Source organism: Benincasa hispida, chromosome 2 (genome assembly GCF_027475165.1).
Source record: "Benincasa hispida cultivar pf3 chromosome 2, pf3_genome.v1.1, whole genome shotgun sequence".
NCBI classification, from domain to species: domain Eukaryota; kingdom Viridiplantae; phylum Streptophyta; class Magnoliopsida; order Cucurbitales; family Cucurbitaceae; genus Benincasa; species Benincasa hispida.
The window spans coordinates 3000003-3025030 of NC_143479.1; the positions used below are offsets into that span (position 1 = coordinate 3000003).

Here is a 25028-nt window from a genome sequence, read left to right on the forward strand (position 1 = left end):
GAATCAAACCATAAGAAGTAATGGAGGACAAATATGAAAATTTTGAATCTCTCTTTCTTTGACTTTTGTGAAGCATCCCACTCTTTTGCCTAATGTATCCATATTGAGAAGGTGCATATAGCAATTCATCTTTAGTGTGGCACCACTATTTGTTAATAGTTTTTTTTTTTTTTTTTTTAAATTATTATTTTTCTTAAGGACTATTTGTTAAATAGTTGGCTTATAGGGTTAATTATGGGAAGGACCTTGAATATATTGGAAGGGTAAGGTGTTGTTTTGGATGAGCATTAAAGAGTTCTTGTTTTGTTTCTACCAATATGAAAATGAAATTGATGGGAATGGCTATGCTTTATGATTGAGATGTTTTGAAGGAATTAATTATTGTGGGTATCAATCCCAAATGATAATCCTTAATCAAAGTTTAGGGAATATTATATATGTTGGATAATGATTAAGGAAGGAATTATACATGATAAATGCATGCAAATGATTGCTATTATCAATAATGTTTCCTTAATATGTATGTAATTAGTGACATTGATATAAAACCAAATCTAAGAAGAAATATGAGACAAATGGCTATTTAATGAATGGGGCTAGAGGGAGAGAAAACGAGTTCCTATACCATATCAAATAACAGTTTCGTGTTTCCCTTTGTTTGTTTTGGTATGTGGATCTCTTTCTATATTATAATTATCATAGTCATATCAATTGAAAGTTACTTTTTCATCGTATTTTTATCCATTCTCTTAATTTTGATAATTTCAAAAACAATAAGTAGAAATGTTTGGAGCTTTCATATTTTAACCTGTCACATTTTGACATTTTTTTAACTAATAAATTTTTAAAAATTCATTATTTTTAATTGTTCATCTCAATCCTTTCAGATTTAGGAGAAACAAATATTTTGATGTATTCAAATTTGGAAAAAGACTCTATAGGTCTTTAAATATTAATTAGGTTTCTGAAAAAGATTGGGTTAACCCATTAAATTGGATATGCATCTATTGCAAATATATATAATTTATAGATGCTGCATTTGTATTACATGTATATGTCTTAACAATATGGTCAATTCTTTAGACAACAATCCATGATATTGCCCACTTTTGGTATAAAGCCTCATGACTTTGCTTTTAGAAGCACCAAAAAGATCTCATATCAATGGAGATAGTCATCCTCAATCATACCCATGATCATCTCCTTATTTAAGCAATATGGGATTTTGGTTGCATTTTCAACAATGTAAAGATAGAGGAAACTATATATCAATTATTCTAGTTATGTCCATGTAAATAGTGTGGCAAAAAATAAGTTCCTATGGGTTATTTTAAAACTTAAGGAGTTTCTATATTAATAGCCTAATTAAATAGGTCCAATTATATAGGAATGACTTAGCATCATTTTTTTTCATGAATAACCTAATTTGTTAGGATATTAGGTCTGAAAGTTACTGCATAATAAAAAAATATTAAAAACGTTCCAAAACCATGCTTACATGTAGGCTTCGATGTTTTGTTGACTAAGGCTCTTGCTACTCCTTGGGCTTCAAATGCTAGGCGAACGAGGTGTTTCAAATTGCTGGGTGGAATTGGATTGTCAATCTCTTGGAAAAGCTATTCATTCTAATAATTTAATTGAGTCTAATCAGGGTGTTAATTTGAAGGAGATTCAAGAATGAATGAATAAAACCTGTATTAAAAGTGTTAATTTCGTCCCTCATTCTACTAATATGGCAGCTCACACTTTAACAGGTGCGCTATGACTGATGGGCAATGGGTTAGTGGGAGTCTTTGTCTCTAAGTTGGCTTACTTCTGTTATTCTTATGTGAGACATTGAAAATTGTAGCTCATAGACATTATAGTTGATTAATGAATGTTTGTTTTCTTAAAAGAAAAATGATGAACTAATAAGTAAAAATATTAAAATAAGCATAATTCTAAGATAATTGACATGTATTAAAAGATGTGACTGGACAAATTTTCGTACACTTTTTTTTTCAAGTACCAAGGAAAAAAAAGGGTAAAAACGATCAACTAATAAGAGATAAGAGTGAATTTCCATAAAGTTGAGCTTTCTTTATGGGCCGATATCTATTTAGGATCTGTAGTTGGGCCACTATTGGGCTTGGGCTTTCTTATCAGCCTACGCCCTATATTAAAGTGCCATTCAGCATCTGGTAGATGAAAGGTTATTTCACCATTTTTATTGCTATACTTATGGATATAACTTGAACTTACTTTGAAATGTAATATTAATTCTTTTTTTAAAACAAAAATTAATGATACATATTACCAAGCAAGAAAAAGCCATCCCTAAAGAGAGAATTCTTTCAAAGAGCAAGTTCTATATTAAAATTAAGAATAAAAAAACTTCTCCAATTACAAATCCTAAAGTGACTATTTATAGTTTTACAAGAAAATTAAACTATTAACAATTAAATAAATATTAAACTACAACATACCAATAATCCTCGTAACATATTGATAAAACCAAACTTGGACCCATATTTTGACTTGTATAACTATATTTTTTTATTATCATTTTTAGATTTAAAATCATAATAGGTTCGGTAAATAGACATCGATCATTCTTATTTAGAAAATTATTTTTGACCTTTTTTTAAGTAAGTAGTAAAATTATAATAACAACGTTTTTTTATATTTTCCAGTAAATCTTAGATTTAAATATTTTAAATTCAGAATGACATTTAAAAAAAGATAAAAACCTTTCACTTCTATTAAAATTAAAATGAGTACAATATAATATATTCTAGATAATTAAATATTGTAAAAGTTTAAAATTTATAAAGTACACCGTTGAATATGTTCATGTAGTTTATATTTTACCAAATATTTAATTTTTAGTTACAACTATTTTATGTTTATAAATATATGGGTAGTTATTTAAAATGGTAAATCTACTCTAGTTATTTTTTAAAATAGTAAATATATCTTTTTGCCAACCAATACAGTTACACACTATTTAAATGCATAATCTAATTAAAAGATTCAAACCGAAAAACACATCATCTAAACCAATAATTCAATCTAAATAAAGAAAGAGATTTGGAAATAAATCAATTCAAAAAATGAATAATTCAATTATTGTGAAATCAATAAATTATTAAAAAAAAAAGTAACAATATTAAAATGAAAATTGCACCCGTAAAAAACATTTGTGCATAAAGATAAGCCAATATAATATAGCTTCTCTATGATAGTAAGGAATAGAGCGTATACAAAATTTCAAAAAATAAAACACAACCTCTAAACCTTCTCTATGATAGTAAGTTATAGACAATATATGAAATTTAAAATTGAAACATTGCTCTATACCTTCTTTCTCTACGAAAGTAAAGAATGCAAAATATATGAAATAAAAATAGAGACCCACAACCTAGAAGGACATATGGTAATAATTTTCTGTCTTTCACTTAACTTTTTCTATATGAAGATGCATAAAATGTATCACAGATATGGCAATTATATGTACAGATATGACAATTATATGTATGTACATGCATATTGAGGTTGCATTTCAATGCTTTTTTATGTATGAAACTAAATTAAATAAAGTTAAATCCGAATGAGAAGCATAAGAAGCAATAATCATAAATCTTAGAATGTTGGAATTCATTGTTCCTACAAGGAAGAATATGAAGAAAAGCATAACCTAACAATCATAATCTCCTCATCTCTTCTAATTAGGCGGGCGGGTCTCCTGCCAAAATATTTGGGAGATAACCAAAATTCAAGGATTGTATCTGACACACGTATCTAATCTTCTTTTCATTCTTAGTTATGATCTTCTTCCTCCCAGTCAAAGGATTATACCAACAAAAAAAATCAAAATTAACCATACACAATATCTCTCCATCTTCAAAGGCTTTGATGAGAGTAAGCACGTTCCAATCATTTGGTATATCATCAACCACAAATTCTCTAATCCATAAATCTTTCTCTTGCATCCTCCATACTTGAATGGAGTTACCAGTTGGTTGATTGATCAAAAAAATTGCATAAACGCTATCATTAAATTGTTGCATGCCCCCCACCTTAGAAGTACACAAGGGAGGACAAATTTCCAACACAATACTCAATTCAATTTTTTCAGTTTCAACATCGAGAACATATATGGCATACTCATTTTCTTTTTCTTCTTCTTTTCCTATCCAATAAATGAATCCATTTAAATAAGCACCATTACTATGAATGTCAAGAGGGAGATAATGGAGATACCTCCATTGATTATGGTTAGCATTGGTTCCACTTCTACTAAATGTCAAAACATCCATTATGGAGCCAGATTCAAACTCACAATTTCTAGAAAATGAGTCACAAACTCTAAACAATTTATATTGCTTCGTTGTAGTGGTGAAACCAAATCCAAAGTAATAAATATCATTATCTAACTGACCTCGAGGAACTTGGAGAAACTCATTAGTCATAGGATTAAATATGCCATCACAACGAGTGTAATTAGCGCACTTACAAATAAGTAGCAGGCCACTACAATAATTCATAATGGCCATAAAGGTCCATTCACCATCAAAGCATAATGAGGATGATTTAGTCCATTCCGATTCCAAATCAAAATCTACATCCAAATGTTTGGTAGTATCAAAACGGATACAATGCATCTTGAGATTGCGTGGATCAAGACGATTATCACATGTGCTGAGAAAGAAGGCATTTGTAAGGAATTCATGATGAGAGGAATTTGCATAATCTAAAACCATATCATTCCAAGTTTTAGAGATAAGTCTCAAGTTGGGCAAATCCGAGATAACAAGTTTAGAGAAGATTTCACGAACAATACGCCGTGGAAGCCCCCTTCCTAACTTCATACTCTCCATCGTATTTTTTTTTTTTTATGAAGAAATTGCTAATTAATTAATTTAGAAATAATGATGAATCGATCCGATTTAAATACCTGAATTAGGATGAATTAGGACGAAGCAAAAACGGGATAATCTAAACTATAAAAACCACTCTAACCAAATTTCCGTGTAAAGTTTAGATTTAGAATCAAATCTCCCTATAAAAGTTTAAATTTAGACTTTTAGTATCCATGAATTCTACTTTATTTAATTTAGTTTTTAGTTTTGCTCCTATTTTATTGTGTAGATACTCCCAATTCCTATTTTCAAAATGATTTCTCTTTAAATTACTTAAAAATCTACCTCTATAATTCATATTTCATAAGATATAACTTTTATGCCCTTTAAACGTTTAAATTTAAACAGAAGTATTTATAAATTTAAAATCTCATTTCACTTATTTATTTATTAGAAATAATGATGAATTGATGTGATTTAAATACCTGAATTTGGGCGAGGGGATAACGGGATAATAACCAAATTTCCGTATAAAGTTTAGATTTAGAATCAAATCTTCGTATAAAAGTTTAAATTTAGACTTTTAGTATCCATGAATCCAATTTTGTTTTGTTTAGTTTTTAGTTTTGCACATATTTTATTACGTAGATACTCCCAATTCCTATTTTCAAAATGATTTCTCTTTAAATTACTCAAAAACCTATATCTATAATTCAGATTTTATAAGATATAACTTTTATGCCCTTTAACAGTTTCACAAATATAAAATCTCATTTTACTTATTTATTTATTGGAAATTTGCAATATGTGGTAATCTGAATCAAATGTGTTATTTTGTAGGGGAAAAAAAACTTAGTGGGCTGCATGGTACAACTTGCATCCAATTTAAAACGGTCACATGGTAAATTTTTTAAAAAATATATTAAGAATTACTTTTTATGCATAGAAAGAAATGGGGAGTATATTACTTAGGTGCAACCTAGTATTGCTCTTTTGTAAGTGTATTAACTATATTTGATTAGGGATTTTCAAAAAACTCGATGACCCGAAAAACGATCAACCCAACCCAATTTGTGCAGTTTGGGTTGGGTTATCAATTCATTTGGGTTGGGTTTGGTTCAAATAAATGAAAATTTTATGGATTGGGTTGATTTGTGGGTTCACCTAATATAAGCCAAACCAACCCGAGTTTATTATTAACTTTAAAATATATTTTTTATTATTTATAATACAATTATTTATATATATTGATTTTAATTTTATTTAATTCCAATTTTTTTTGTTGAGTTGTTAATCTTAATTCAATATATGAAAACAATTAAATTAGATTTTTACGTAATCGGTACTATATCAAATGTATGCATCTTTTATATATGAATTGAACTTCGTTTTGTCATTTTCCCAAACAATATATACGTGGATTATGGGCCTAATAAGGGTAATTTAGGGTAATTTATTTGGTCATTTTTGCATGTGCCCCTTATTTGTTTTTAATTATAATTCGAAAGGAAGTGAAAACCTATGTCATCCGAATTTGTTCACTTATTTATTTGTCGTATAATTATTTTTTTGTTATATATATATATATATATAAGTTATTTAATAAAATAAATATTTTAATAATTTAAGAAGAATATGTAATTATTCACCGCATCGATATGGGTTAACTGAAGCAGGTGGCGCTTTTACATCAAAAGGGGTGGAGGACTCGGCTGACAAATATGCTTGAATTGGTTTGGTTTTGCTGCTATGGATTGTTGTTTGTGCTTGTGTTGATGGGTTTCTACCTTAAAAATTGATAGCTAAAGGGTGTCTGGTGCTTGCTGGTTTGGTTGGTCTGGGTATGTCTTGTAGGATGTTTTGTGAGTCGTCGTTTCTGCAGAATTGTTTTTTCCTTATTTTTTCTTCTGTCGGGTGGATTCTTTCCTTATTTATGATTATGTCGATATTGAATGGGCTCTTTTTTCGCTGCATCTTTTAAAGAGCAAGTTGCTTTCTTGCTATGATTGTCATTTTGATTGAACATCTTTATTTTGATGAGTTTCGTTTGTGTGTGTAGTCGAACGTGACATAAGAGATTTTGAATTTCAATCAATCTTGAAGGAGTTCTTGTCTCAGCAATAGTCGTTGAGAGGTTGTTTCTTTTTTATCTGCGAGTCTAAGATTTCTTCATTGCATGAGAAGGAATTTTCTAATTTAGAGAGGCTAAGTTCTTTACGTGGGAAGATTACTATTGAGAGGTAAACTTACTCTTATGGGAGCCTAAGTGAAACCATACTAATATTCAAATACTTAGAGGGAGATTAAGTTTCCTTGGTAGAAGGTCTAGTCACACTTAAGAGAGGCCTAAGTACTCCTCTCTTGAGTTGAGGTATTCATGTCTCACTATTTTTGTCATCCATTTATAGATAAGTACAATTTGTAATTGATTAATTTCATATCAGTATAAGTATCTTTCCACGAGCATATTGCCCCCAGACGTAGGTTGTATTTCACTGAATTGGATTACCAAACTTTGCGTTATGTCTCTCTCTATTTATCGCTTTATTTTCTGTCTGTCCTTGAAATTGCAGACATGTCATATGTGACATTGCTATATTTTCTAGTCGAATACCTTTATTTCAACTTTGGTAAAGTAAGAGTAGGAAGAGAAAAAACCCTTTTTTTATTACTAGTAATGAACACATGTGTTGCACTAAAAATATCATAGTTATAATTTAAAGTTTTAAATAGTATTTAATTGCCTAAAAAATGTTCAATGCAAATACTTGATATAATATATACAAATATTTCATTTTCTAAGACTACAATATAATAAGCAAAGCAAAAACAGATTCATCAATTAAATTATTTATGCTATAACTACATCCAAGATTTTCAAATGTACCCATAATCAACGTGTAATATAAATAATATTTTATGTCATAAGAAAAATAAAATAGTATTATAAAAATAACTTAATTTTATTTGTCCCTTTAGGCTCTTTTTAAATCTATCTTACCCTTTTGTAGTTTTCTTCGTTTTCCAGTTTTTTTTGTCAAAAATGTATTTAATTATCTGTAATTTTCTCTCTCTCGTCCATGCATTAGTTTGATATGTTTGATATAACTAATACATGTTTTTTAAATTATCGATATTTTTTTTAATCTAAAATCTTTCTTCATCTTAAGATAAAACATTGTTTCACACTCTAAAATTTTTTATGTTAGACTCTTGTATCTCCTTTACATTTGAAAATTTTAATAACCTTTTTATCTTCAAAATATTTACTTTTTCTTTATATTCTTTTATGAATATTTTCTAAATTCTATTTTATAGATTTAAATTTTAGAAAGAAATTCGAAAACTCCATTTGTATCTGTTCAACTAAATTTTTATTTCTAAATTCATTTTACTAAGTTTTTATTCTTTTCTCTAACTTATTAGATCATGAACAAAGAAATTTAGTGAACAAATCTAACTGTGTGGATGAAATCCTCTCAGATAATGAACAAAGAAATTTAGTGAGCCTTATCTGTGCTCTATCTGGGTTGATAAGAGCAAGTATGATCCATGGAGTTGACCTGAGATGAACAAGATGTGCCTCAGGTTAGAAAAGCAAGTTGACTCGGGATGAAGTGACGTATCTCGAGATGAAGAGCAAGTGACCAAGATGAACGGGAGGTGCTTTGGGATTTAGAGCAAGCTCTCATGGTTGGAAGTGAAACGGATTTGTTTGAGGGGAGGCTCAATGTGGTACTTTGTTCAAGGGGAGGATTGTTAGGAGTGCGAACAAAATCCCACATTGGTTAGAGAAAGAAGTGATCATGGGTATATAAGTGAGAATAACTATCTTCATTGGTAGGAGGCTTTTTGGGGTGATTCCAAAATATTCAACCCCTTACGGTGTCGTTTATTTCCCGAAAAGGACTATGAAACAAAAGTAAAATTTGTATATACCCGAACTACTCAACAAATCGAAAACTTTTTTTCATCATCCAAAATAAAACGAAAAACTATCCTAATGATACTGAAAACATAAATGACACTTTTTTTTTACCTAAAATCGAAGACGATCACTTGCACGCGTGCGACTCCTCGTCCGTCAGAGCTCGTAGCATTGCAACACTACCCATTTTGTCTTACAGTGTTGGACGAGCGTCAGGCCAGGCCAACCCACAAGCGTTGCGACGCTGAAACAAGGGCATTTCAGACTTTTTGACACCTTTGAAGCCCGAAAGCTCACATCATCTCCAAAATAGGGAAATAAACACGTAAAATCTGATAACGAGCCCGAATTAAGCTAGGAACAATAGCTTTTTTTAGAGCTATCAAACACCCCCAACTTAATTCTTGCTCATCCCGAGCAAGGTAGAAACACATAAAATAGAATATAAATCAATCAAATATATGCTAGCTTAATTCGCAATGTTGTTGCTCCAATCTCAACAATCAAATCTAATGAAATTTGAGATCAAGAACGAAATTCAATTATGATCAATCAACGAAGCACAAGTTTAAGAATGATTCTTAATCTATTCATGCATAAGTGAGCCTAGAGTTTTGCTAGTTAAGCTTGCACAGCCCGAAAAAGTTTTAAAAGGTCCTCATCCTATTTTCCCCTACTCTGGTTCGATTATCAACCTCGGACATACCACACTTGCAAAAAAAGATGGCAATACTAAGATAAGGGTGCCTAAACACACACACACAAAACATAAAGGGAATTTATTTTACCTAGAGGGTTAGCTTTCACACCCCACCGTCGGGAACCTATCACTCTTTTCCTGCGGGCCCTAACTAGACATGTCGGAGGTAGCTCTTTTCACCTCTATCCATACACACACACACTTTTTTTCCTTGTTTTTTTGCAGGCACATCGACAAATGCCTCTTTTTTTTTAATTTTCAGAATTGCAACTAATTTGCTTTCCTTTCTTTTTCTTTTATTTTTTTATTTCATAGTAGGCCCTATTTTATCCATTTTATCTAGTTTTGTTCTAAAAAAAGTGTGGTCACTCCTAGGTCAAAGGTGGACTGGGGTGACAACAGAAGTATAAACCAGATGACCCAATTCTAAGCATGCAATACACTAATTTCGCAAAAGAAATGACTTAAAGATGCAAGAGGCAAGAAATTTTTTAAAATTTGGGCTAAAAATCATGATCATGCATTCCTAACGTTCTTTCATGCAAATTTCATCACAAGAAGAGTGCGTCATAAACTATCATGATAACAACACAACAGACAAGCAAATAAAGCAATTAAGTAAACAACATTGTCCGAGTATAGCGCTCAAGGACCCCAAGCTATATAAAAACTACCCAACAGGTACTCCACCCCCAACTTAATATATTGTCTAAAATGTATTTTAAACAAAGCTTAATAAAAATAAAGACAAGGGAATAGAAAACTTCCCTTGAAAATGAAGCGCACACAGGATGGTGGTGGTCGGGCATCTCTTTCTTACTTGATTAAGCTCTGGAGAAGCCAACAAAAAGAGAAAAAGAAAAGAAAAACTACAAAAGAAAACCTACAAAACAAACAAAAAGTTAGAAAAACTAAAACTAAAAATAACAAAAAATGAAAAATAAAAGAAAAGTAAAAATAAAAATAAAAACCGAGGACAAAATAAAATAGGAAGGGAAAAGAAAACTAGCCTCAGTTGGAGTCAGGAGAGTCTGGGTCTCTCTAAACACCGCTCTGAAATCCAATGTTATCGTTGAGGGAACTCTTATTCAAGAGAACCATTGAGCGGAAGCAAGATCATTCCAAACCCATTGTGAAAGAATAAAGCATTTACAAACATACAAGAACACTTATGCATCATCGAGTAAATTATAGCATGCTTTTCAATTAAAAACAAAGGGAATCAAGTAACATACCTTTGAAGAACTCCTCTTCAAGTGTTCCCTCGATCTACACTAGTCACGCGTCCATGCAAACTTGATCACGAGCACGAACGCAATGACTAGTGAAATCATGAACTATCTGATTCTCAAACCCAATCGAGTAATATTCGATCCTCGATCCTCGAACAGCAACATTCGACATTACCACTCGGTTACCTTGGTATTCTCGGTGTGAGAATTCAGGAGGTGTGGACTCTTTGTGAATTTGGTAGAGGGAAGGAGGATGTATACAATCGAGTAAGTGGGAGAAAGGTTTAAGTCTATCGTATAGACACTGGGTACTCAATCGTCTGGTAACGAGGAGCAATCGTCTAGTAAACTCGCTCGTCGTTCGCTCTCTCAAAGGGCTATCGTATAGCTCTTCTTTCACCCGATCAAATATGATGCGCTTGTAAAAAATGAAAACAAATTTCACTTTTATTCTTCGGTTATTAAAACTGAAAGAAACTTCCGACTTAACAATCGGTTAAAGGAAAGAATAACCAACCAACAATTATCTAATAATTGTTTTTATTATAAATAAATATAATAACTAATTTATCATATTATATTTATAACCTATAGTTTTAATATTATATCATATGCAATATTTAAACCATAATTATTTTCTCCTTTATTTAATATAAATCATATTTAAATTAATTCCTCCAATTAATGTATCTAATACATCAAATCAATTATATCACATATAATTAAATTAATTTAATTATATCATATATAATCAAATTCCCTCTTGTTAATTTGAACACTTCAAACTAATCTAAAAACTGAATCTCAACTTAAATCCACTGAGCTACCAAGGAGACTTTATGGACCTGTAGCTTGAAGTTCCAACGGTACGTGAATAACTGACTAAACTTTTTAATTATGATATCCACCATCTGTTAACAGCCGGGCATTCCACTAAAGACCAACAGTTGCACTCTTCGCACTACAAATATATTTCTGTGTCCATTAGATATAACCAAACAACAATACGATGATCTTTCACAAATCGCTCATAAGTATAGCTAGACCAATTTACCATTTTGCCCCTGTAGTTATATCTAACTCTTTAAGTGCCACTGAATTCTCTAATGAACAATACATCATAGTCCTACTATGAGTGAACACTTCGTGGGCTATGAGAAAGTGTGGCGCCACATTGTTCAAGCCACGAAATCAGCTCTTAAGGGAGCAATATATCTACTTACCCCTACTTCGGGGAATAAGTGAATTCCATCTTGTGTAGCTGAGTTCCCAGCTCTCCAATCAAACAAATCCCCAAAGTGGTAGATGAGTCGGCAATCTGGCCACTCACATCCATGTAAATCAAATGACCGCCCTCATAAACAAGAGTTCCCAACTCACTTAGGATTAAGGTCATGTTACCTATGGTCATCCTAGTGAAATAAAGTCTCTGTCATGAACGGTGTTATATAACGAGATTAAACACTTTGTGGTCCGGTCTTATACAAACTCCTTTGTATAGGATACCCCGCTCGCATGTCTTCACATGAATGATCAGGATCAGACCATCTGTAGCACATCACAACACTTGTAACTATCTAAAAAGCGAGTCGTATCCGTAGTGTCACCAGGATAAGGTTTCCCTCTTATATCCATATACTACAGACCATTTAGATTATCACTTAAGGCGTGATTCACTTGTATGTCTCCACATACATGCTTAAATTATAACGACAACCAGGGATCTTAGTTTATTGGTTTGTGGTAAATTCAAATAAAACATCTTATGTTTCATAGACAACAGTGAAGAAAATATCTCATATTATTACATCACAAGCACTTGTTCATACAGGTGTTTACAAACTAGAGGACCCTATGAGAGTTTAGCCATCAACCCCAACAATATTTGTGTTATTTTAAAACTTAAATGTTGTTACAAGTTTATGGCGCCGTTGCCGGGGAACTGGTAATAGGGACATGGACTTGTAGCTTAGATTAAAATTTATGTCAACAAGTTTATGGCGCCATTGCCGGGGATTGGTTAACGGTTTATTGTTTGAGTATGTTTGTGGTGTTTTGCAGGACAGATCTCTTAGTAGTTTTTGTTAGTACTTGAAATTTTATATTATTATTATTTTATTAGTTTCAGTTAGATCTTTGATTAGATTTCTATAGTTTCAATTTTATCTGAATCTTAGATATCTTATTTATTTATTTGAATAAAAAAATTTACTCTTTTTTCATGTGTTTGAATTTACATGGTTATTCATTGTGTTAGGAGAACTACACATGAAAACAATCACAATGAGCAACAAGATCAAATTTGATAGATTCAAAAGATCTAAAACAAAGGTATTAGTATCATATATATCTCTAACCTTGAATTAGACAAGCATGCCAAAAAAACCAGTATTCATCAAAGATATTATTCTTGAGTTAGTTGATAATTTATATTATTATTCCATCTTTTAATTTCAGGTAAAAAAATTATAGTTTATACTACTCCTATCAAAAGTATTGTGCGAGAGATTTGATTGAATATTTTTTATCAATGATTTGAGATTTATATAAGGAATTTACACTAAAGGATGATTAACTAATTTCCTAAATCTATAGCCTTATATTAAATATATGCATAATACATAAATTAAGGCATAAATATGGCAACACCCTCCCTCAAACTCAAGGTGGTAGAGACAACATGAGTTTGTGAACGATGAACTGAAGCAACTGGATGACAGGAACTAAAGCAAACTTCTTAATCAAATCGTAGATCTAGGTGGGAAACAAAAACTCACAAAGAACTAAAAACACATAAAACTTCTAGGCTGTAAATAAGAACTCAGGAACTTCTGGGTTGGAAAAAGAGACTTACATAAAGAACTAAAACAGAACCTACGAACATCTGAGCTAAAAACAGAGATTAAAGATTTGAAAACAAAACCCACAAACCACCGATTTAAAATGAAATAGAGAACCCAAAGACTGATAAACTAAAAAACAGAGGTTGAAACCCATGAAAAGAACCAAAACTAAAACTGACTTTGCTGAACCAAACTAAATCAAATGAACCCAATTAAGCTAAGGAACTAAACCAATAGAATCAAATTGATTCGATTACATTAAACCGAACTGGTTTGGACAAATCAAACCAAAGGCCATACAAAATATGGGCGTGGTTTCCTTCTTCTTCCTCATATGAGGCTCACGGTGGAGGGCACTAGAGGGTGTAGTGGATGGGTTTGGGCGGCACGACGCAGATTAAGGCAGGGATAGTGGCAAATCGGAGCGAGGCGACGTGGCTTGGACGAAGCAGGGCGGAGAGGTGTGAATCTAGGCAAGGAGACAACAATATGGATCTAGACGGATGGAAAACCCACGAACGGATCTGGTACAAGTGGCGTTGATTTTCAAATCTGGATCTTGTTAGCGTGGCGTAGTTGATGGTGGATGTCGGTAGAACCATGATCGACGGGACGATTTGCACGATGGATCTAAATAAGGATGAGTATGGATTTACGAACGAATTTAAACAGAGATGAATGATTTTATTTTTATTTATTTTCAGCATAGAAGTTTGAATAAGGTAGCGTGGTCGGCGTCGGGCTTCAGATCTAGTGCGCGGATCTGAAATATGGGCAAGATAGAGAAACCCTCGACCGGATCGAGCTGAACTTCACGAGCTGATAGTGATGCTTGATGGGACAAAGCAGTGCGGTGTGATCTAAAGTTGCGCAAGTTGGAGACCAGTGGCAGATTGAGGCAAGAGTGGCACAGCGTGGTTCACGTAAAGCTATGCAAGGTACTGGGACAAATTGGGATGGTCTACACGAATCTGGTCTATCTCCGTCAACGGAGATAGAGAGGCCATGGTTGAACAACATAATAAGAAAATATTTAGAGCTCTGATACCATGGGCAAGATATTTAATTAAATAAGTTCTATCAATTGATTTGAGGCTTACCTAAGAAATTTATACTCAACGTTGATTAACTCATTTCCTAATCTATAGTCTAAATACATAAATTAAGGCATAAATATGGCAACAAATATATTGATTCAAAATTTATGTCGCCATCTAAATTTATGTTTCAAGTGTTCCAAAGATTCTCAAATATGTACAACTCAGTTTAGATTTGTTGTTAATTAACATAAAATACATATGTATATAGTTTTGGCTATTAACTATTTTATTATTTTTAATTTTTATATCAGATATTTATTATTTAAACTTAATAAAATTTATATCAATTTGTTATTGAAATTTTACTAACAAATTTTTTTTCGCAAAGGTATTGTATGAAAGAAGGGGTAGGGGAATCGAGCCTCTAACCTCAATGTTGATAGTACAAACATAGTGTCAATTAAGTTATACTCATGTTGACTTCACCAACAAAATTCACGTTCTAAAGATCTTTAGTCACCTACATTTAAGGTTAGTTAGTGTATATAAATTAGAAAATCTTAAATAGAGTATATGGATGTTAAATATTTTTTTAATGATAAAATATTTTGATGAAAACATTCCAATTTTTAAAAACTTTGTCATTTGTTTTGAAATGGCTGCTTTTTCACTGGTTTTCCAATTATAAAAATATCCTTAAACTTGTCATTTATCTTAACATCTCTATATTCTCAAAAGTTGGATATTACTTGTATACTTTCGTAAATATTTCAAAAATACCTTTGAAAGTAGGCATTTTTTAGAATTTTGAATGAAAATTAAAATATGAAATGGTATGGCCATGACTTTGACTGAAATTTTAGATCATCACGTCATTTTGGTCATAGCCACATAATTTTAAGTTTCAAAAAAATTTAATATTTCGAAGGATATTTTGAAAATTATTATGTACTTTAAGGAGTAATATTGTAATTTTCTAAAATATAGAGGTACTTTCTAGGGGAAAAAAAGGATATTTATTGTAATTTTTCCAATTCCGAAAGATTTCTAATACAAAATAGTCTTGAGGTATCTTTTTAAAAAATTTAAGCATTAAATTTTGTAATTTCATAGTTTAAATAGTGAAAAGTCTTGTCAAGAGAAAAGAGAAGATTATTAAGAAAAACCAACCAACTAAAGGGGGAAAAACTTAGAATAAAATGCTAAGGCATCGTTTGGTTCGTGATTTATTTTCCTTTTTATGTTTTCAAAATTCGTGAGATACAATTCAAGAAAAACAATTAAGACGTGTTTGGTATACTTATTTTCAAAAATGATTTTACTTGTTTCCAAAAAAATGATTTTAAAAAATGATGCTTAAAATAGCTAAGTTTCAAAAATAATAAATTGTCATTTTCTTTGTTTTCAAAAATTATGAATACAAAGTACACTTAGTGCATTTATGTCAAACTACACAAGTTACAAATTGAATATTATAAATTTTTTCTTCAGAGTCGAAAAGTCTGTTTCTATCTACAAATTGTATCTCTTATCAATTTTTAGTGAAGAGTTTTTTTATCGTTAAATATATGAATGAATATGAATATACCACTAATTTAAATCGTGTAACATCTTATCAACATTAATCCTATAAATTTGTAAGATCTTTCTTTTCAATAAAGATTTTTTTTTTTACTTTATCTCGATAGGAAATTATTTATATTATTTTCTCATAAATAATTTTTTATTCTCTTACACATTTTATCACTTGAAATTTCCACAAGTCAAAATACTTTTCTCCATCATGTAATCTCTCCCACTATTTTTATTTCTCTTATTAACAAAAATTCATTATAATAACAAAACAATAAATTATTGCTTTTAATTATCTAGAATAATGAATTTTAACAACACAAATTAATTTTCTCTCGCATTTTTCAAATTCACAACCAAACACAAATTTTGAATTTTGAATTCAAATTTCAAAATTTTAATTTGGCAAATGTGTTTTCGGATATTGTAAAAAGAAGAATTTGTTTTTGTTTTCTACTAATTCTTTGTTTTCGAAAGCAAATTTCCGAATCACAAACAAATCGAGGCCTAAAAGTTATAAGTTCAAACATCAAAAGACTTACAACAAAAACATAGAAAATTGGGTGGAAGCATCTGTCTGGTCCAAAGCACTATCACGAATACTTTTTTGTCGTTCACTAATGTGTCCTTATCTTTATTTGAAAAACATATCGTAATAAATTATGAGTATAAAAATGCTCAGTAAGTAACTCTATTATCAAGGTCAGGCTATGCAATTACACATAGTGAATGCTTTATGGTTAGTGGGACATGCACTGCAACTGGTCTTGGATGGTCATCTAAGTGAATAATTTGTTTCATCCTATCATGCATATCTGGTGGCCCAGAGGCGCACAATCATACGTGGTAGTGAACCCACTGGCTCACGGTCATGACATGGGAATGAACCCATAGGTTCATAGTATCATAACATGGAAGTGAATTCGTCGATTCACGGTATCATAATATGGGAGTGAACTAGTAGGTTCACGATATCATAACCTGAAAGTGATAGGATGGTAAATTTCTACTGGTTATCTAACATGCAACATACATATCATCAAAGGTCCCATATCACAAATCATAACATACCATATAGTTCTAACATACTCATAATCTTTGTTCCTTTCATGAATCATAGAAAATACTCAACCCAAATCATGCTTCTAAAATCCATTAAATAACTTAGTATTTCTAAAGTAGGGCGCCTGGTACAAATGCATTCCAATAATAGCATTACTTACCTCAAAATTAAGCTCAAGTAACAAGCAAATTAACCTTCCTCCTAACTTAGATAAACTTGGATCAAGCCCCCAACACAAAACATAAACAAACTTAATTCCAATTTTAGGGAACTCATTCCAAAACACACATTTAACTTACCAAAGCTCCAAATTACTTATCCAATACATGTTTTGACTCAAAACCACTTCGAACTTCAATCAAGCAATCCAACCTGAACATAGATCACAATTAAGATTTAGTAACTTAATCTTCAACAATTATTTTTAGTCCAAAAGGGCACAAAGCATTAAACTTACCAAAATCCACCAAGAACCACCTTAAAAAATGTTGGATGGCCTACTTTCGATTTCTAAATTCCTCCAAACATCGAGTTTAAAGCTCAAACATGTTGGGTAAACATAATCTTAGATCAATACTTAAGAAGTCATCAACACCACCCAAAACTCAACAACGAAATACCTATAAAATCTGACCAAAATCTGAAGAGACACAACGGTTCACGGAAGCGGCACCCAATGGGAAGTGGCAACTGGCAGCTGGCAGCACGAGTAGATTTGGAAGGGGCGTGCGGCTAGTTGGGTGACGATTTGCAGTTCGACGTCTATCTCTTGATCTAATGACTAACATAATGGTTATGCTAATGTCTTTTTTTTTTTTTTTCCTAATCCTAAGTTCATTAATAATAATTACAAAATTTTCCACTCCAACGTCGAGCTATTTCGATTGATTTCTCAAAATAATTACAAAATTTTCCACTTCTAGATTTGTTTTTCATTATTAATTTGAAAGAGTTATGGTGAATTAATAAGTAAAAATATCAAAATAAATACAATTCAACAACAATTGATATGACTAAAAATGAGAGGTATGAATTCACCTACACAGTTGTAAAAAAGAAAAAAGAAAAAAAGGTAAAAATGATGAACTAATAAAAAGACAGAGTTCCTTTGTGGTCATTTCCGTTAAATTGTCTTTATGGGCGGTATCTATTTATGATCTCTACTTGGGCCACTATTGGGCTTGGACTTTTTTATCTACCTACATTAAAGTCAAATTCATCATCCGGGAGACAGAAGGGTATTTCACCTTTCGTTGTATGCTTACGAATATAAATCGGAGATGTTACTTTGAGATGCAATAATAAAAAAAGAATCGGAGCATATGGCAAATTTTAAGATTTGATTTTGAAAAATGGTAAAATTAATAAATAATAAGATTTACGGTAACTCACATGACATGTACACAGTCACAAATTTTTAAATACCAATTTTATCCTTATCTAGTTCGTAGTTTTTGTTATTGACGTAAACAATATGGAGTTCTGTATACACGTAATTGCAGATGCCTTAGTTCTCCACTTCTTCAAAATAGTGATTTTTCTTACCTAGTTAACATTTTAATGCATAATTTATTATTAATTTAGATCATGTTTAACCATTTTTCGAAATAATCTCACTTGACTTGAATATTCATATTTTTCTACTAAATTTATATTTTAAATATCCTTATATTATCAATTTTCATTTATTTAATCAAATTTTAAATTTGTTCAAATGTTTGAATTGTTTTTCGTTATTTTATACCTATTCTTAATAAATTAACTATATATTTTTCCATATTTTTTTAGGTTTAAATTGTTTTGTATACGTTATTGGATTCAATTATACATATTTAATACAATGCAAATGTAAAGCTTTATTTATAACCAACATATAAATATGGTATAAGTTGAGGGCTTAATTAATAACCCGGATATAAATACAATGTAATTTGAGAGATTAATCCATAACCAAATTAATCATATTATAATCTAACATATCCAATTTCAAAACTGAAAATAAGCATCATTTCCTAATTTTCGTCCTCTTTTAAAATTTGAATTTATTTTTAATGTTCAAGTTAGATTTTGATAACTATTTCACGAATTGATTTAAAATAAATCAAAGTCTTCCTTATTTTTTTCTCATCTAATTGATTCAAATTGGCTATATGTTTTTATTTGATTTAACCATTTTTTGAAAATATTCATAATCAATTTATCTTTGATTTGTTTATCACCATTTTTTTTTCGAAAATATTCATAATCAATCTATCTTTAATTTGTTTATCACAATTTTGATTTTAATTTATAATATATCTTTAGATTTTGCGTTATTTTATTGTTTTAGATTTGGATTAATTTTTTTTTATCCTAATTAGGATTTTACTTAATATTCTATATATATTATCATCTAACAAACTGTATGATTCATTTAAGTTTTATCATTTTTTGTATTTTTTAATCACCCTTTATTTATTATATCATTAATTTATCTTTTTAACAAACAAATAAGTAATCATTTTTGCAATCTTGGTGTTTTCGTTATACCTCTACAACGAGTTAGGTTTCTTTCTTACGTTTTGTAGTTGATGGAGTTATAAATACACTTGTTGAAACTTAAATGAAAATGGAGCAGTATAATTGTAAATAAACAAAGATCTTCCTGATTTTCTCCTCAAATTATATTTGAATTTATATTTTATTATCACATTAAATTTTATCTAACTATTTATCGAATTAATCACAATAAACAAAAATTTTCTGATTTTTTTTCAATTTATATTTTATTATCAAATTTGATTTTATCCAACTAACTTTCGATTTATTTAAATGTTTGTTACAATTCAATTGTATCTAAATATTTTTTCACTATATCAAATTAATTTGATCTTTTGTTTTCGTTCATAGTTTCGATGTTTTCAATTTTTCATATAAAAACACGTAAAAATAACTTGTACTTAAAAAGAAACACATAAATGAGAATTAAATTTTAAATATTTGAAATATGTGCAATGTATTTTTTGTTCAGTTTATTATTAATATTGTCATCATCATATTATTATTATTATTATTATTAAAACAAGATAACAAAAAACCCTAAATCTCATCCTCTTCATCTTCTGCACTTAGCCACCTTCGAAATCTCTTTTCTGATGTTTAGGATTGTTGGTTCAGCAACCCTTTCTTGAGTTCCATCGTCTTGGCTAGCTTTTGATGACCATCTTCGCCAGATCGCGCAATCGTTTTTGCTCGCACACATGTTTCATGTTTTTGGTTATACTTTGAACATCATTTTCAACAATGACGTTCTAGTATTATTAGTGTTTAAAGATGGCTTTCAAGATTTTATGAGCAAAATGGTCACATGGAATGAAGACGATTAAACTCTCTACAACTGGTTTGATGTCAAACGCAATCATATTTTCAATAGTCACATCGTTCTGAAGTTGCAATTCCTTCAAATACTCACTTGCCATCAACTTTACTAATATAATTAACTTTGCTTTTTCCCACCTTGGAGGCAGTCCATTGTTGTAGACATCTATAAATTTCTAATGACCCCATCGCCTAGTCATCATCTTCCCTCACATACATGCATTCTATAGATAGCTAGAAGCGACCATATTGGGTTATTTTTTATTTTTGCTATTTCTGAAGTCTTTAGATGTGGTGTATTTGTGGTTCTAGAATGTTTAGTAGAGTCTATTTGTGGTATTCATGTTGCATTTGAAGCGATGTATTTTTGCATTATCGTTTATGCTTAATTTTGTTGTTTTAGGGTAGTTGTGTCCTTTACCAATTAGTGTTTTCTATTATATAAATTTATTTTGCTATTTTTATAAGTTTGAAACATTTTTACCATTTTTCCAAATGAAACTTCAAAATTTGTTATTTCTCTTCCCAGTCCTAAAAAAAATAATCACAATTTTATCAAATAAAAATCATAGATATATATTGATAAAACCATACTTGGATCCATATTTTGACTCGTATTATTAGATATTTGTATTATCATTTTCAGACTCGAAATTATAATGGTTAAGTAAATAGGTTCCGGTCATTTTTGTTTTGAAAATTGTTTTTGAACTTTTTGGTATAGATGGTAAAATTATGAGGACAATGTTTTTAATTTTTTCAGTAAATCTTAGATCTAATTTTTTTTTTATTATGTAATTACATTTAAGAAAGATAAAACCTTTTGTTGATGTCAAATTTTGGATAAGAGAAATGTACTCGACATTCACGTGACAACAACATAAATTTGTTTAAAGGGGAGAAAAATGTGGCTTGCAAAATAGAAAACCTACACACTAGTATAGCGTTTTCCATACACACTACGATGCCTACTCAATAGTGAAAGAATATAGAAGCTAAGGAGGGAGTAAGACTCGACATAACTTATATGAAGTTATAATGATGTCTTTATAGACAAAGTTGAACTTGGTTGTTTCCTAGAGTTTCATAGTTGTCTTAGGTTAATTAAATAACCCCACGGGTCAAGGGGTGTGTCTAGTTTCGTGTTTGGCTAGGATCGTCCTCAGTCTTGATCGAGGTCGAGCATCTTCGTTAGACCATATTTCGAATCTAAAATGATCTCTTGGACGCATGGCTTATTGGGTATTTGGCAAGGCTCAATGACGAACCCAAGCCATCCTCCTTTTTCTATGTCCATTTTGGTCTTTAGTTGCCACTCTAAGCCTATATCATACTTATTCTTGACTTTGTCGTTTCCAAATGTTAATTATATCATTCGGTCCAAATCACATATGACGTTTTTCATACCTGTATTGTTTCAAATTATAAGGTTTTTCACTTTTATTATAATTAAAATGAGCACAATATAATATATTACAGATAATTAAATATTGTAAAATTTATTAATGAAATTAAAACGTAGAACATGTTCATATAGTTTTTATTTTACCAAAGATTTAGTCAACTTTTTATCTGATTCCCCTCTTTTGGACTGGACCTCTTGCATGGCGCCCCCTCGTGGGCTTGTTTCTCGGGTTGGCCTCGTGGCATGAGTTTCGGCCCATGCTTCCTCTCTTCCTTAGACATAGCTTTTTGTTGGGCTTTTCCCTTTAGCCCAAGGTGTTGTTGTTTCCTCTGTTATTTAGGGCTAATAAGGAGAATGACGGATTTAATTTTTTATTTATAAAAATAGAAAATCAACATTTCATTTGTAAATTTGACAAAACGAATTAAAAATAAAAAATAAACAAATTTATAAAAGTTTAAACTGCTTCAACTATACAAATGAGATTGTAATTGATTTATTAAGAAATATTCGTAATTACACTGTAATTAAAACAAACATTTAAAGATTATCAGTTGGCCATGCTCTGAATGCCACACCGTCCTCTTCTCCAACCAAGTTGCCACCATTTTCCTCTCCAAAATTGTCCTCCACCAAGAGTGGCGATACCTCCGACTTGAATCCTACCTTCATCCTTGCTGATAAAAGAAACGTGCAAATGAAAAAATTAGCTATACTGTAATTCCGATGAGAGTTTTGTAGTCATAAAAGGCGTTTTAAAAGTTTTTGGGGCTATACTTCCAATGAGATATTTATATGACCTACATATATACTATAATTAGTCTCCAAACTACATTCAATAAATACACTAAACTTAAAAACAAATACACTACAATTGAAAATCAATTAACCAAACCATCTAAATTGTTTTTTAACTTACCCAAAATTTTATAACAATACTTTTTCCTGTTCTAGACCCAAAATACTAGTTTAAAAAGTGAGAGTTGAACTAATAAAAACTTTATCTAATAATTGCATTCATGAAGAAAGAAATCGACTTTGGACTGGATTATGAAAATCTCAATTAAAAATCGTCAAGTGAAATTACTAACCAATTATGGTTATGGTGTGGCGTTGAAGTCAATTGTGGAGATCTCATGAATAGAAGAGAAACAAACAATATTCAATGATGGTACATGATCGAATTTGTCAAGGTTGATTTAAGCTCCCCAAGGCAAACAGGTTAATACCAACACCGTCCATATGCTTGGCCTACTTTTTCACAATGGCTGGTTAGGAAGAGCCTTTCATTTATGCACCAGCAAATTTGATTGATTAAGTCAAGCCTCTAAAGTAGACTTCTCATCGATTGAGAACAAGAAATAAAATAGGTAAAAAAAGATTAAAATTGAAAAAAATGTGTTCGAAGTAACAAAAACTTCAATAAATCGGAAGTCATGATAGTGGTTGTTTTCATCTCACTTTGAACAAAACTCTTAATTGTTGAACAACCATAACAAGAAAATCTTCGGTATAGAGGATGAAAAAAACTAGGACTACGTGTTGTATTCTAAAATTTTATGTTTGAAATAAAATAATGATAAATATAACGTTCAAAATAATTTTAAACACGAAAATCTTGATTAAGATTAATAGAAAGTATAATAAAAATAATAAATCTCAATTAATAATGAATATACAATGATTTTTTAAATTTCAAAATAAAATTTGAAAATTAGTTGATATACAAGATTCAAAAATTCAAAAATAACTATTAAATTGCAAGATTTATGACAAATTTTCCACATGAAATGATGATCTTAGTTGAGTTGAAAGTTTGATAGGATATATAGTTGCATAATTAATTACAATCTCATTAATAAAGATGTCGACTTAATAACCCTGCAATTAAAAAGGACGATGAAGGCATTTTAGGATTTTAGAAATTTGAGTGTTTTGCTATAATTCAAAAGGATTCTGCCTTTTGCTATTTTTCTAAATGATAGTGTAATTATTGCTATATAACTAATTGTTCTTTGTTGTTTGATCCAAATTAGCCCACAACAAAAATATATTCTTAAATTACAATAATGGCTTAAAAAGACAAGTCAATATGTCCCTAGCTTAACAATTGAAGACTTATTTCTTTGGAGAAGTTGGAGTTTCAAATTTTTTATTAGTAAACTCGTCTTACACAAAACTTTTTTTTTTTTTTTTTTGGGTTAAAAAAAACATTAAAAAAGAAAAATAAAACAAGAGTTATCTAAAATTGATCGACCAAATAAGTACAACAAATGTGGATCAATATAAGCTAGGTTTTGAACTTCCTAATTAAAAAAAAATGAGTGTCAATTAGGCAATATTCTTGTTGATAAAGTTATGGCATCAGAATTTAAACATTATCCTATAGCTTAACTTATTGCAAATTATGAGAGTAAAAAACGATGAGAGAATAATCTGTCCAACAAGGCAACAACTAGTAATTAAAAAAATAAAATAAAATAGCTATCATATCTGATAAAATGGACGACATTACGACTTAAAAAGACCTACAAAGATTAAATATTTGTAGAAAGAAGAATTCATTTAGGCTTTTTCCTTGACCACAAATGGAACCGCCAACACAAGTTAAACACACAACCTATTGTAATTAATCAGTAATTTAATTCTGTCTATTAATCACCACAAACTAATTAAAATCCAAAATTATAAAAAGAAAAGAAAAGAAATTCAAATTCAAGCCTCTTCTTTTGACTTGGTAGTAATCAGATTCCATGTAGTTTTTGTTCTTAAAACTATTCAACACTTTTTGGGCTTCGTTTCACTTTCCTTAAAGCAAGCCCATGCACATGCAGTCTTTACAGTCATATCGTCATCATAAAATCTTCATCCTTAATTATATTCTAATCAATTCATAAACAAGATATATGTATTCAAGATAGAATTAAAAGAGATAATATAGTCAAGCATGGGAATTTAAGCACGTGAAAAATACTGCGCTTTTTTTTAGCCCTTCCTTAGCAGACTTGAAATAACTCATATTGTATTAAATTTTTGTTATTTATATA

General features: G+C 30.4%; 1 protein-coding gene across 1 annotated transcript; it reads right to left on the reverse strand.

Moving 5' to 3' along the window:
- Nucleotides 1-3707: 3707 nt before the first annotated feature.
- On the reverse strand, nt 3708-4859 carry LOC120079913 (F-box protein At3g07870-like). The gene has a single exon (XM_039034370.1). It carries the CDS (start codon nt 4857-4859, stop codon nt 3708-3710), a length of 1152 nt encoding a protein of 383 aa, XP_038890298.1.
- Nucleotides 4860-25028: the final 20169 nt, after the last annotated feature.